This window comes from Eptesicus fuscus, chromosome 1 (genome assembly GCF_027574615.1).
Source record: "Eptesicus fuscus isolate TK198812 chromosome 1, DD_ASM_mEF_20220401, whole genome shotgun sequence".
In the NCBI taxonomy this organism is placed as follows: domain Eukaryota; kingdom Metazoa; phylum Chordata; class Mammalia; order Chiroptera; family Vespertilionidae; genus Eptesicus; species Eptesicus fuscus.
In genome coordinates this window covers 110,045,718-110,060,561 of record NC_072473.1, presented here as the reverse complement: position 1 = coordinate 110,060,561, position 14,844 = coordinate 110,045,718, and the positions used below count along the sequence as shown (strand labels likewise).

At 44.3% G+C, this 14,844-nt stretch overlaps 1 protein-coding gene across 1 annotated transcript in view; it reads right to left on the bottom strand.

Moving 5' to 3' along the window:
• The window catches only part of GPC4 (glypican 4), a 122,879-nt gene extending 108,265 nt beyond the window's left edge, over positions 1 to 14,614 (bottom strand). The window contains exon 1 of the mRNA XM_008156953.3: positions 13,936 to 14,614. Within this exon, the coding sequence (XP_008155175.1) occupies positions 13,936 to 14,095 (160 nt within the window). The 5' untranslated portion in view covers positions 14,096 to 14,614. The remainder of the gene's footprint in view (positions 1 to 13,935) is intronic.
• Positions 14,615 to 14,844: the final 230 nt, after the last annotated feature.

Below are 14,844 nucleotides of genomic sequence, written 5' to 3'. Positions count from 1 at the left end.
CAGGACTACTCATGTACCTCTAGGTAAAACTGCCAGGCACGCAAGGTGGTGCCTACATATATTGCACCCTCAGAGTACCTCATCAGAGCTTTAAATTTCTGAACAAATTAACAAAAACAGGGCCCTATTTTTATCTGCAATATTCATCTAAAATTCTGGAAATCATCCATTATATTTCCATTAACAATAAAATAAAATTCCAAAAAAAAATAATCTTACTTGAAATGGGGAAATCCCTGTTCTCAGAGCCTCAGTGTATGGCAAGGAAGGCTCCTTTCCCATCCTTTTGTAACTGCAAACACTTATCACTCAGGCTGCATTTGCTTACAATCCTATCTCCTTGGCAGCTTCTGCACTTGTTCCCCACAGCCAGGGTCCTCCTCTCCTTTTGGCAACCTATACATTTGGTCACCGTCTATAATAACAAAAGCGTAATATGCTAATTAGACTGGATGTCCTTCCTCATGACCTTCTGGACAAAGCCGGGGCTGTGAGGGCTGAGGCAAGCCACTGTGACTGCAAGGGCCGAGCCCCTTGCACGAATTTTGTGCATCAGGCCTCTAGTTAATAAAGGTTTGGGGAAGAGAAGGAATCCTGCTACCAATTGACAGATGCATCTGTTGCTGAACCAAACTTCTCCTGTAACAATCATTGCTGGGCTAGAGGGTTTCGTTTTGAGCCACTCACCATTGAAAAAAGTATTTCTGTGGTCTCTATGGAAATGAGAGTAGATACTGACCTTTCACAAAAGCCAGAAGGTTTTTTAAATTTTACTTATTGATTGATTTGAGAGGGGGGAGAGAGGGAGAGAAACATCAATTTGACGTTGGTGTATTGGGATGATGCTGTAACCAACTAAGCTACCCAGCCAGGACAAGCCAGAAGGCTTTTATACTCAGAGTACTGTGGTCGTTCCTCTGCAGACCACTCCGACAAGAGAAAACAATAATGCAAAGTGACACAACAGTTCACTTTCACTTTCTGGTGTAAGCCCAATTCCTAAAATGATGGCCAAGGTCTATAACCACTGAAAAGTACTCCATGTTAACCTCACTTAGGCCCATCTCCCTTGCACTGCTCCACTAAGTACTCTAGAATTAACCTGTACCCACTGTGAGAAACAGGTGCTGGCCATTCAAGTGTCACATAAAAAGCACTATTCCTAGGAAATGAGAAGAGCCACATGGGCCTAAATGCAGACTCTACATGTTCAAGAACACTACTTTGCACCCCGATTATCACTCATCAAGTGCTGCTCCTTGGAAATAGTTATCACAACTGTCACAAAGTACTTATTTGAAGAATTCCTGAGTCAATATCTGTCTCCCTATTTAGACTGTGAGCTCCAAGAGTGTGAGGCCTGGCCTATTGTGCTTTTTGATCACTGCATTATCTCCAGGGCCTAGCATAATGCTTGGCAATTAGTAGGCACTCAGTAAACAATTGCTAAATGAATTCAGCAACTATTTACTAGACAGGCTCTTTCTACAGATGGAGGTTCAAATGTGTAGCCTCACACTCCTAAGTCCTAAAGAGTCAGCTGTGCCCTCTGAAAGCTTCTACTAAGAACATCCTATTTGCAAGGAGTACTGTTTTATGTATTCATTCAACAAACATTTTTAAGTGTCAAATGGTGTGCTGGACATTGGGTATAAGGGCAGTGAATAAAAGAGGCAGAGTCCCCGCCCTCAGGTCAGATGGTGAGAACTGCAAAGAATAAAGCGGAGAAAGAGCAGGGCAAAGTGTATTGTGGAGCATTCAACTTCATGTAGAGGTCAGGAAAGGCTTCTCCATTAAGGTGATAGGTAAGCAAAGCCCTGAAACATGTGATGAAGTGAGCGATGCTGCTTGCTATCTGGGAGCAGTGCTCTAGGTACTGAGAATAAGTGCAAAGGCCCCTCTGAGTGTGCCTGGTGTGCTTGAGGAACAGGGACAGGGAAGAATATAGTGTAAACTGCCATGGGAGGGGGCAATGAGCAGATCGTGTAAAGCCTCGTAAACTTTGGCATTCACTCTGGATGGCAAGAGGGGCAGTTGGAGCATTTTGAGCAGAGAAATTATATGATTTGGAATTAGATTTAACAGAGTAAGATTTAACAGAGTTGGATGGTACTGGCTGGTGTGTTGAGAATAGCCTGGGGTGAGTGGAACAAGAGCCAGAGCAGAGACTAGCTAGAGGCAACTGCAATAATCCAGGCAAGAGATTATGGGGAATGAGATCAGGCTAGTAATTGTCAAGGTGGGAAGAGGAAGACAGATTCTGGATATTATCTTGAAAGCAGAGCCCAAAGGCAGAGATTATGAGAGATTGTCTAAACAGAACATTTCCAAATCTTTGTTCAGATCACAAGAAAACTGACACAATCCCTTATTTGGTAAAGTGGTGATTTCTTCATTTGTCTTCCAACTTGAAAGATATGAAACCATCTTCTAAAATTGCCATACTGCTTAATGATCAATCCACCTCTCACCAGTAGAATCTTCTTCCCAGAGTGTGCCCAGGCCCATGGGACCCAAAGGGACAGGGGAAAAAAAGTTAATTATGAACTGGGGATAAACAAGGCAGAATATTAACCATCCAGCCATCTGGAGACATTTAGTTCAAATTCAGTTTAAAGTGATCCCACTGCACACCTCCCCTTTAAAAAAATTATCTCCATAAATGCACACAAAAAAACTATTCCTCATCATAGCCTTCAACATCCCAGGCAGGGAGTGATTTTTAAGGACTATTTCTAAAGTACACCAGTTAAAAGCTGTCCTTTTTGCTTTTTAAAATCTTAGCATGGGGAAATATTCTATAATTAAGGCAATTTTAACAATAGTAGACAATAATTTGACTATAAATTGTAAGGAATGTAATGACTGCTTATTCTGGCACCAAAGAAGCAGGACTTGCTGTGAAGTGACTGCCAAGAAAAATGATACTCCCACTCAGACTGGACCACTGCAAGTAGTAACTGTTAACCACATGCTTTACACTACAGTTTGCAAGGACACAGTGCTTTGTTTTCCTCTTTACCCAAACACCAGACTGAAAACTCAATGGAGACAAACCATGTGGTGGAAAGAAACAATAACTGAAGGGAAAAAAATATTCTGCGGCTAATGCTTGCTGGAATGCCTACGTCAAGGGTTTGGAGAACTAAGAAAACCTCTGCAGTCCAAAACAAACCACTTCCAGTCTACTCCTGTAGACAGAAGCCCAACATACAAGAATGAAACCAGGCTGAAAGAGGCTATAGAAAGTCAACTGACAAAGTAGCCATGAGAAGAAAGGACTAGCATGAAAAGAATGGCTGGGATGAAGCTGAGACCAGGTGACCTTGGGCTAGACTAGACAGAGACAGCAATCCTGCCTGGGGCCTGACCTAAGCTTCCTGGAGAAGAGGGAAGTGAGCACCTGGCAGAAAAGCTGAAGCAAGGAATAGGAGCCAATGCAGCCTCTCTTTTTCTACAAGCACCTCTGCAGGTACAGCTAAGTTTCTGTTAATGTCTAGTATAGACAATCTAAGAAGAAACCATGTCTACCAGGATTAAAACAAACCACATGAAATACTCATATCCTACTTCTAAGCAAGCCAAGGAATAAATAACACTATATTCTAGGTTTTTAAAAAAGATTATTTTCCCTTTCTTACTTAGGCATCCAAGACTGAATGTATTCAAAATTTTAAAAGAAACTATATAGCTTAATTAAATTCAAAGGGGATTGAATAAAAATATCCATTCTTAAAATGAATACAAAATTCAAAAATCATGTTTAAACCTATTTTTGAATTGAAAACATTTCTCAAACACCTACCATGTGCCATGCCATGTGATATAAATTAGAGATATATGGCCCCTCAGATCAGGCATGGTTGGGCAAGAAGAGCTTTTTTTAGCGTTCAAATAACCACAAGGTCAGAGACAAGGACCATCAAATATATCCTCATTTTTAATACAGCACTCCTATCTGTAACTTCTAGTGTTTCTTTAATTATGATTATACATTTACTTAGTTTGGTAAATGTTTGAAAGGGAAACCAATATTCAAATATTTAAACCTGTCACCTGTAACTAAAAACCAACTCTTGCCTCTTGTGACTTCAGGTCAGAATGTAAGTTTCCCAAGCTGAGCACAGCAGACAGTATTAGGAACTACATATAACCCAGATGTTCTAGAAGGCTTAGAAGAGAAGGTGCTAAGGAACAAAATCACCAACCAAAATTTCTGAAGTGAATAAGCCTCTGAATTAATACTTTAACCTATTTTTTACAGAAAGGGCAAAGTAGCACATAGAATTCACTCCTTATTGATCTGGCACTATTGGGAAACTGGGTGCTCTAAACAGGTACCAGTAAATGTTAAGTTTACTTAACTTTCCTTTTTCAAGAGCAATTTTTGTATTTTAAATATGCTCCCTCTTTCTAAATAAAACTTTCTAAACTTTGAAATCAGAATATACCAAATAATTATTTAATACTATCCTGAAACATACTAAAGGTACCTCAGAGCATTCACCCCTCCTAAAATGTCTCAAATTGCCAAGATCAGTAAGTTCTGGGTCTATTTTTCAACTTCTGGTCACCCCACTCTGTTTCACACTGGCATTGGTCACTTCTCCCATATGTTACCTTGCCCACCTCTAACAGCATACCTTCCTCGCCCAGCTGGCATGGCTCAGTGGTTGAGTGTCAACCTATGAACCAGGAGGTTCTGGTTGATTCCTCGTCAGGGCACATGCCCGGGTTGTGGGCTGGATCCCCAGTGTGAGGCATGTAGGAGGCAGCCAATCAATGATTGTCTCTCATCATTGATGTTTCTATATCTCCCTCTCCCTTCCTCTCTGAAATCAACAATAAAAAAATATTAAAAATAAATAAATAAAGCATACCTTCCTCTGACCCCTCCACTCCCCAACCAGCACTACTTTTTACTTCTAACCAGCCATGACAGGAGAATCTATATAACCTAAACTTTATCTTCCCTTTTTAAACCCTATCTACCTAATTGGAATGTAAGCACCTGATAAGCTTGTTTCTTGTTTTAAACCTATTTGAATCCCCAGCACCTAGCATTCTGCTATTGATGAAGAGCTCTTCATTCAATGATTGCAGATGATAAATTTCTGAAGGCTTTTTCCAAGTAGATAGAATGCAAGGGCTTCATGACAGCTGTTTCCATCATTTAGCTTTCCTGCTTACTTCCACATTCCCAGCTGTGTTCTGGATGGCTGTGCCGGCCACAAGCCTAGGGATTTACCGTACTTCTATTTCTTGATAAGATACTTGAAGAGAATAAACACATGGCAAAGAGGACATTAAAGTAAGGGATAAAGAGATTTTTTTATTTTATCAATAAAAAGAAAGGGGAAAAATATCACCCAGCACACTGACACCTAATCAATACATGACAAGGCTGGATTCCGTTCTCTCCAAAGCACTTCCAATACCCTAGTCTTATTTCTCTACCCTCAGCAAATCATCACTGGTTATGGCATATACTAAATCTTTTTTTTAAATATATTTTATTGATTTTCCACAGAGAGGAAGAGAGAGGGATAGAGAGTTAGAAACATCGATGAGAGAGAAACATCAATCAGCTGCCTCTTGCACACCCCCTACTGGGGATGTGCCCACAACCAAGGTTCATGCCCCTGACCGGAATCGAACCTAGGACCCTTGAGTCTGCAGGCCAACGCTCTATCCACTGAGCCAAACCGGTTTCGGCGGCATATACTAAATCTTGATTAAAAATATGTTTTTCCAAGTTGACAAACCTTCCTCTTAACTCCAAGTTAGTCAAAATTAACACAAGCATGCACTGAGTCTAAATTAAAGCTCTATACTGAGATAACACTTTGTGATGAATTTCATTGGAAAATTTAGAATCACAATCTCAGAGATGGATGGGACATCAGAGATCATCTAGGGTAGTGGCTCTAAGTGTAGCTGCTCATCAGAACCACTAGGGAGCTCTTAAAAAATTACCATGACCTAGTTACACTGCCAGAATGTATGATTTAATTAGTCTGGGGTGGTGCCCAGACATAGGATTTTAAAAGCTCTCCAGGTGGTTCTAATGTGTAGCCAGGGTTAAGAATCCCTGACCTAATCCAGCATTCTAATACCCCCTCACATTTTTTCAGACAAAGGAGAAAAAAAACCTCACCAAAGGTATCAAACAACTAATTTGCCACAGAGGTAGGTTAGAACTGCTCATTCCAGGAAACCATGTCCTCTCCATGTAAACTACTCTATCTAGGAGTAGATAAATGAGGTTTGTCTTCTCTCTATTATTTTCTATCCTCACTAAACCAACATCCCCACTTGTCCCAAAGTAAATGCACTTTCTGAATATTCTTTGCCTTGGAATCCTATTGCATAATTCTTGGAAACCTAAGCTATGTATGTCTGCTTCCCTATAGTATCCCTTCTTTTTTCTCAAAAACCTTTGGGAGTTTAATCAGGCATGGTTCCCCTTAAAGCCATTACTTTTCCTCTGATAAGTTAGACTCAGCCCATCCTTTTCACCATTATCATCACTTGGCCGCCTTTCAAATCCCTTGCCAGGTTTACCTACAATTCTCTTTCAGCCCACTTAAGTTCTATCACCTCCAATTCTCTTTTGGCTCACTTAACTTCTAGTTTGTACCTGCTCTGCCATACTTTATGGACTTCCATCTTCTCTTGGCTTAAACTCTTTCCATTTTGTGAAAGATGCCTTTTTCCCTGAAGCAGCCTCTTTTACTCTGCCAGTTAGTCATGCAGGGTTCTTTTTTTCTTCCCCCAAGCAGCTGGTCTTTTTGATGTCTGGCACACATTTATCTGGGCTTCCAATAAGATGTTTTTACATAGTTTCCAGGCTTCCTGGAGGTTATTGACTTTTTAAACTCTTCCATTCAATTTTTTTCCTAATTTCTAACATTTGTTAGAGTTTCTTTTTCCAAAGTTGAATACCTGGCTGATAGATCTCTTTGATTTTTCTTTACCACCAGATTGCTGAATTAAATGCATCAGAACTTAAATATAATATTTCAAATTACCTCCAGGATGGAATCGCTTCATGAATTTTCTGCACTTTCATGTTCTCTATAGTAAGCAACAGATGTTTAACCAAGAGGAACTAAAAATGCTAGTTCTTACTTGTTCGGATTTTAGTATGTCTGCTTATATAAAAATTTCTGGTATCTTTAAGTCTGTGTTCCTGTTCAGTTATGAAAATAAAGTCGTTTTATTTTTAAAAAGTTAACCAATGTGCATTGAACAGCTCTATATCTTAAATCTAATGTGTTAAATTATACTTCTAAATTTGTTCTAAATTGCCTAATCACAAAAGTCTTGATTGTTACTTAAAGAAGTATGTAACTCACCCTATGGGTGTGGTTTAGTAGTTGAGCGTCGACCTATGAACCAGGAGGTCAAGGTCCGATTCCTGGTCAGGGCACATGCCTGGGTTGTGGGCTTGATTCCCACTGGGAGGCATGCAGGAGGCCAATCAATGATTCTCTCTCATCACTGATGTTTCTATCTCTCTCTCTCCCTCTCCCTCTCCCTTCCTCTGAAATCAATATATATTATATAACTCAAAGTGGGAAGAAAAACTCAATTCTGAATCTTTTTGAAAAATTCCTGTAACACTTGGTTATTGATGAAGTGGTAAAGACAAATACACCCCCAAAAGAATAAAAATATTCTCCACATTAAACCAACACTAGGGGCCCAGTGCATGAAATTTGTGCACAGGGGCGGGGGGTGGGTGCATCTCTCAGCCCGACCTGCACCCTCTCCAATCTGGGAGCCCTCAGGGTTGTCCTACTGATGGCTTAGGCCTGCTTCCTGTGGTTCTCTCCTCTCTGCAGACCTGCCTGCTTGACGCCACCGCAGGCCCTGGTGTCTGCTCTCTGTGGGGGCCTGCTTGCCCTTTGCCTCCATGGCCAGGGGCAAGCAGGGCCCTGCTGTCTGCTCACTTGCTGTGGGGGACGTTCCCGCCCCTCCCCTGGCCGCTTGTGGGCGCCGGCTCGGAGCACCTGGGTCCCGGGGCTGTTCCCGCTCGGCTCCCAGCTGCTCGGCACCTGCACACGTAGGCCTGGAGTGGCCGGGGTTGTTCTGGGACCCCGTCCACTCTGGGCCTACGTGTGGCCCTACAGGCTCAAAGCGACCTGGGTCCCAAGGACACCTGTCCCCAGGACCCAGGCCCGCTTGGTGCCAGAGCACACGCAAGCAGCCGCCCCACCCCCAACTGCTCGGCTCCTGTGTGTGCAAATTAACCCGACATTTTTGCCAGGTTAATTTGCATACTCACTCCTGATTGGCTGGTGGGTGTTGTGAAGTGACCATCAATTTGCATCTTTGTCTTTTATTAGTCTAGATATCATGGAGATTTAACCCTAAATTTCTCTTCAGAAGCTGAGATCCAAAAGTTTTCCAGGAGTGCAAGAGACCATGGGATGGCAATCTATTATCAAGGCAGTATAATCCCATCATCACACTGGTATCCTGGAAATGAATGTGGAATTGTCTGCCATTCCACACCCTCCTCACTTGTTTTAACTATTGCACATGGTTCTGTTGGGCACACAAAACACCAGGAGCTACCATCTCTGTCCTCAGGTTACTTACAGTTGCAAAGACACATGTGTGCCTGCACATACTATTAACTGTAATACAAGATAACTGTGTGCAAATACCATGGACCCAATTCAAGAAGGGAATTAGGAGAAAGAGAAATTCAGAAGTGACTCAGTAAATGTATCATTTGAGGTACTTGAAGCCATTGAAACTCAAAGCAGAGAAATTACTCCACTCAAAACACTGCTGTAAATAAATGAAGCTGGCAATGTTCAGGGTGGAATGGGAGAGTAACAAGCCAATGGCAGGTAGACCAGTTAAGAATTATTTAAAACCGCTCCCTAACAGCTCTCCCTGCCTTTATGCCACTAGCTATCTTCCTAAAACAGATTAACTAACGACATTTACCTTCTCAGAAACCATCACTGGTTCCACATGGCCCAGGAATTACAATTTATATTGCTTCTATGATTAACAATAGATTATCTATGTCTGGGTATAACAAGTTGCCTGCAAAGGACAGGATTGGTTCCTCTCTACTACAGCATCACAATAGTGCTGTGATGATGGGTCGTTTACTAGTTAACTGATGATCCCCTCATAGCTTATATTTCTAAAACTAGCCCTCATGGGAGTTGCAAAGGTACACTATTGTCTTACTATCTGTAGAACATAGCACAGACCATACTCTGGGTCAGATAAGACCTAGATTCAAATCCTACCTCTACCATTTCCCTAGCTGTGAGATGGAATATATTTAGAAGTCCCTTTGGATCTCAGTTTCCTTGTCTGTAAAATGGGGATGATGAAAGTAATAATTCTGATTTCATATGATTGCTGTGGATTTTAAATGGTCTTATGTAAAGCCCTTAGGGTGACCAGGTCCAGAGAAAGCACTCAATAGCTACTAGCCCTTTTCATGAGGCCAAAATGCATTTTTTTGTGAACACATATGTAAACAACATCAGTGATAAAACAGTTACTGTTATTGGGGTGCCAGAGACTCACTTCCAACTGATTAAGTTAGCATTGATTGTTTCCCTTGTAAATACAAAAATTTCCTTTTTCATTCCTCAGTCTAGTCTCTAGCTAATCCTGAAATTGCATGCAATCCAATGTAAGTCAGAAAGGAAAATAGTAATTATGCTAAATAAAACATTTTATATTTGTATGTTCTAATGCTAGATAGAGCTGCATAATCCAGAATTTTTACTAAGTTTTTTTTATGAGCATGTCCAGGAAGTAGTTCCTATACTACTTGGGACAATTTCTATACTGACAGGCCCTGTGGCTCAATTAGACCCTCTTCTCAAGTGAATATTAATAAAAAATGTTATTTTTTATTAATGAACTAGCATTACCTAGCTAACACTTGTGTCCCAAATCCCTTCTCCCTTGGAACTTCCTGGGCACTTTCTCCCATCTGTACCCCTCACACAGTACTTAACACACACCATGTTTTATTCAGGGAGCCAAACTGATGATTCCAACAGAAGATCACAAGTTCTATGTAAAATCCAATCCACCTATTTAAATTGGGGAAGCGAGAATACAAATATTGAAGATGTATGTTTTGTGTCTTACGTATAATAACTCTGTAGCAAAAAGTATTCCTACCTCTCCCCTCACACACACTTTTATTCCATGTAATCCTAACATAGCTTATATAGTTCCCAGAATCCTTTAGAGCAGGGGTGGGGAACCTTTTTTCTGCCAAGGACCATTTGGATATTTCTAACATCATTCACAGGCCATAGAAAATTATCAATTTAAAATTAACCTGCTATATTTGGTCAAACATTTAATTAACTCACCCCTAATGCCTTGGTAGGGCCAGACCAAATGGTTTTGCCGGAAGGCCAGATATTCCCCACCCCTGCTTTAGGGCATACATTTGTGTATGTGTGTGCCCACCAGCATACTCACAGGTGTATTGTTCATGAACATAGATGGGAACAGGAAACAAAAATTCCAAAAATCACAACTAGGACACAAAATTCTTGTTGACATCATTCAATGTCACTATGGAAGAGACTTCTGACAAACTTAAGAATGTTTCTGTCTCACTCTTAAAGACAATTTCAACAAAGATTAGATTAGTAATAAAATACCAATTGTTGCATATCCTTTATCCCATCTTTATGGAGGAAGGCACACTGAAAAGGGTTAGATTTTAAAACTTCTTTTTAATATTATTTTTTTGTTAGTGAACTAGCATTACCTAGCTAACACTTGAGTCCCAATCCCTTCTCCCTTGGAACTTCCTGGGCACTCCTTTCTCATCTGTACCACTCACACAGTACTTAACACACACTATGTTTTATTCCAACTATGTGTGCGCATGGCTTATCTCTACTATCAGGAAAGGCTTTGGTGGTAGAGGCCCTTCCTGCCCTTCTTTCTTCCACTATGCCAAGCACAAAATATTGCACATAGTAGGTACTCCAAAAAATATACCCATTGAAAGCTAACTAAAAACATACCCTTTGTGTTAAAGATCACGGCATCTTAGCTACCCATTACTTGGTAAGTATAAGGGTACATGCAGGACTTCAGTTGGAAGCCCTGTCAGCATGATGTACTCCCTGACACCCTTGAGAGCATATCAAATTATCTTAATTATGATCTAAAAAGACTGAGAGTACTTTAAGAACATGGAGTATTCTTATAGCCTGTTCAAACCTCTAGAAGGCAAGTGCAAGGCCCTTGGGAACAAAACCTTAACCTTGGGCTAGGCACCCAGACATTGTCCCCCTGGGCTTTTGTATTTAAATACACATATATACCCCCCCCACACACACACACCAGGGAAAGTGCCCAACAAGTAATTCATTCAAACATAAGCTGAATACAAGTCATTATACTGACTTTACTCCCCAAAATGACCAAAATTATATGAGTGTAGCCCAGGGAAGACAAGGCTAATGTATGCATCTGGAGAGGCCAGGCTGGCTGATGGTAAAGATTACCCTGTTTCTATACTGGCCGTCTAAAGGTATTTACTTGGGTCTGTCTGTGTTGTGACAGTGTCCTAGACTCAAATGAATGCCTCTAACACTCCACATTTTTGAGCCATTCAGTCATGCATTTTTGTTATTGTTGAAAGTGGTGCGAAATTGCACTGCATGAGCTAAAATCCTTGGTGGTCTTCCAAGGATTCCAGCTAAAAAGGCACTTCCTTTGTTCCTCAGGAGAATGCAGTCCAGTAGGTCATTCAAAAGGGGAAATAAAAGCAGCAGCCCTGGGAGGGAGATGAAGGACAAGACAAAAAGAATAAAATGTTTTGGGTGTGAGCACATTAGCTTCCATTTCCTGCTGCTGGTCACTAATAACTCTCCTATCTTTGGAGGGAAAATGTCCAGATAGACATTCACGCAAAAGTATTCCAAGTATTCCTCAGGTGTTTTCTGGGGATCATGACAATCAAAGGGAACACCTGGTACAGTCTCTTGAGCACTCATCAAACTTCCTTTTTCCTGAGATACTGCCTGGGGAAGATGTCCTGCAGCTTTGAGACTGCACAGAGCAAAGCTGGATAAAGTGGGGAGGGCCATTTCACAACCCACTCCCTGAATACCTTCAGTCTATCTCAAAGGCACATATTGTTTGCATGATAAGAAGATGAAAACTTGTCACACTCCCATTAAGTGCATCACTGCATCTAGCCCTTCAAAATGTGGGAATGACAACTGTAACCTTCACGCCAATCATCTCCGCTGGGCCCAGGCCCAAACCATGCAGGGCACAAAGACCCCAGGTCTGACCTGTGGAGCCCCCAAGCTTCAGTGGCTGCTGGTTCACTTCACTTTTTCTGCCTGGGAAGGAGGGAGAGTGGAAAGAAAGAGGGCTTTTTAGAGCTCTACCACCAATAAAATCGTGCCACTGTGAGGACATACTTGAGCTCCCCAAAACACAGGCAGTTCAAGGGCAAACAGTCTCTAATCAGTAGTGTGTGAGTTATTTGATAACTGCCAAGGTGCAGTGGACTTCTATGCTGCTTCAACAACTTCTTGGGTTCTATTTCTAGACAGTTGCTGATTACATTCGGAAAGAGCCCAGAAACTTCCCTCAATTACCTTTGTAATTTATATGTAATTGATGACTGCACTTAATCTCCAAGGTTATTAATAGTCCTTCCAAAAAATAACCCCCAAGTCTTCCTAAGCCTTTGGGAGTGCCTGGTTGAAATTACAGTATTTCCTTTGCCAACTGCCGGCCCCCTGCCCGCCCCACCCCAGTGACCAAAACCTAGAGGCAAAGGCTTGCTCTGCTTACTTCCATGAAAGGTTCGGAATGAATGCTTGGCCCCTGAGCTCAAATCGCTCACTTCTCCGTTAGGTTATTCTGGCCACCAGCCAGCGAGATTCGTATTTCTTTCTGAACCCTCCGGGCAAACGGGCTACCTGCGCAGCCTCTGGCCCCAGCGCGGCCCGCGGGGCTGCACGCAACAGTTGGCCTCTCAGAATGAGAGTGCAACCCAGAGGGGACTCGCCTGGCCATTGCCGGCCTTGGGAGGGGTGAAGGGCGCAGGCCTGAAAGCTGCCTCCCAGGCGCTCCAAGGGCTTTCACAAATACCTCCAAGTACCCCCAAGCGCCAAAATCCGGGGAACTTTTTCACAGGCTAAACAGTCTCTATTTGCATAACCATCTCCTAGCCGAGATTCAGGTTTCCTGTAATCAGTCTTTTCAAAGGTTTGTAATTCAACGTGCAATTAACCCTTAAAATGAGGTGAGAAAAAAAGAAAGGGGGAAATCTCGCCCAACACCTTCAGGAAAACAGAAGAGTTCCCAAAAGTCATGTTTGGAGGGGTGGAGAGTCTTGCTTTTTAAAGGCGACTACTAAAGCCGCTGTAGCTACTAAAACTAATCCGTCTCAGCAGTGGGAAAGAGGTGGGCAAAGGGTTTTTAAATAACATCAATGAAACATCAATTCAAGTCCCGCGTTTTGAGCTCCCCGTACTCTGGCGACCTCTAGAAGGTTCCCCACCACCACCCCACTGGCTACGTCCACCCCGACCCGGCCTCTTGTCACCCACACAACAAAGCGGGGAGCCCCGCAATAAGTTCAACCCGGAAAAGGCCAAGGAGCGGGTGGCGCGCACTCTGCGGACCAGAGTCCTCTGGGACTTCCTGGGACTGGGGGCGAAGGGTCAGAGTGCCAGAGTACCAACGGGCAATTCGGGGGCGCCCCGCCACTCGCAGCGCCCCGGGGGCCGCCGCGTCAGCGGGAACCTTCTACGCCGCGGGGACTCGCTCTCGAGTTCTCCCTGTTGGCTACCTGCGCCCGGCGCGGGGGGCGGAGGGGCTTCTATGGCCCCTTTTCTCGGGCGCCCGTCGCTGCGCTCACCCCCCCCCCCGCCCCCCAGGCCTCCCACCTACCGTTGATCTCATGCATAGGGGCATCGTTCTTGTTGAAGCCTTTTGACACGTAGAGACGCCGCACTTCCGAGCAACTTTTCGACTTGAGCTCGGCAGCCAGGAGCGCGGCGCTGAGCACGGCCAGAGTGCAGAGAAGGGCGGGCAAGCCGAACCGTGCCATGGTGCGGACAGGACTGACGCGCTCCCACCTTCGGGACAGGACGTAAAGTGGCAGGCGCGGGCCGTGAGGAGCGGAGCCGGGGGCTCGTGAGTGGAGCGAGGGAGTTGGAGAAGTTGGAGGAGGAGGAGATCGGCAGGAGGAGACGCGGGGCGAAAAGTAGAGCTGGGCCTCGCGCGTCAGTCAACGGTCCCCAGTGCCAGGCGCCCGGCTGGGGAAGGAGTAGTAGGAGGGTGTAGAGGCGGTGCGCGGCCCAACGGAGCGGAGGCGCGGACCGGTGACCTCGGGGCTCCGCGAAGACAGTGATTGGGGCGAGCTGGCCGCCGGCGAGTCAGGGACGCAGGGAAGGAGTGGAAGGCGGCAGACGCCGCGGAGGGTGTGAGCCGCGGCGGCTGGCGCTCGATGCGCGTGGCTCGGGCTGCCCGGCGCTGCTCCGCTCTCCTGACTCCACTCGGCTCGCTCACTCAGCCCTCGGCCTCGCGGTTGTGCCCTCCTCAGCTCCGCGGCTGATTGACTAGCCGGCGTGCACTGCGACGCAAGGCAAACTTGGCCCAGCGGGCGGCACAAGGGGTAGGGGCGGGCGATGGGGGGGGGGCGGGGGTAAGGGGGTGCTGGAGACGGGCGGGAGCTGGTAGGGGCGGGATGGGAGAAAACCTGGAAGCGGGGTTGGATCCGGAGCAGCTAAATCCACTTCCTAGGGGGCCGCACCGGGCGCGCTGCGCTCCCTCAGGAGACACGCCCCGTTGGGCTCC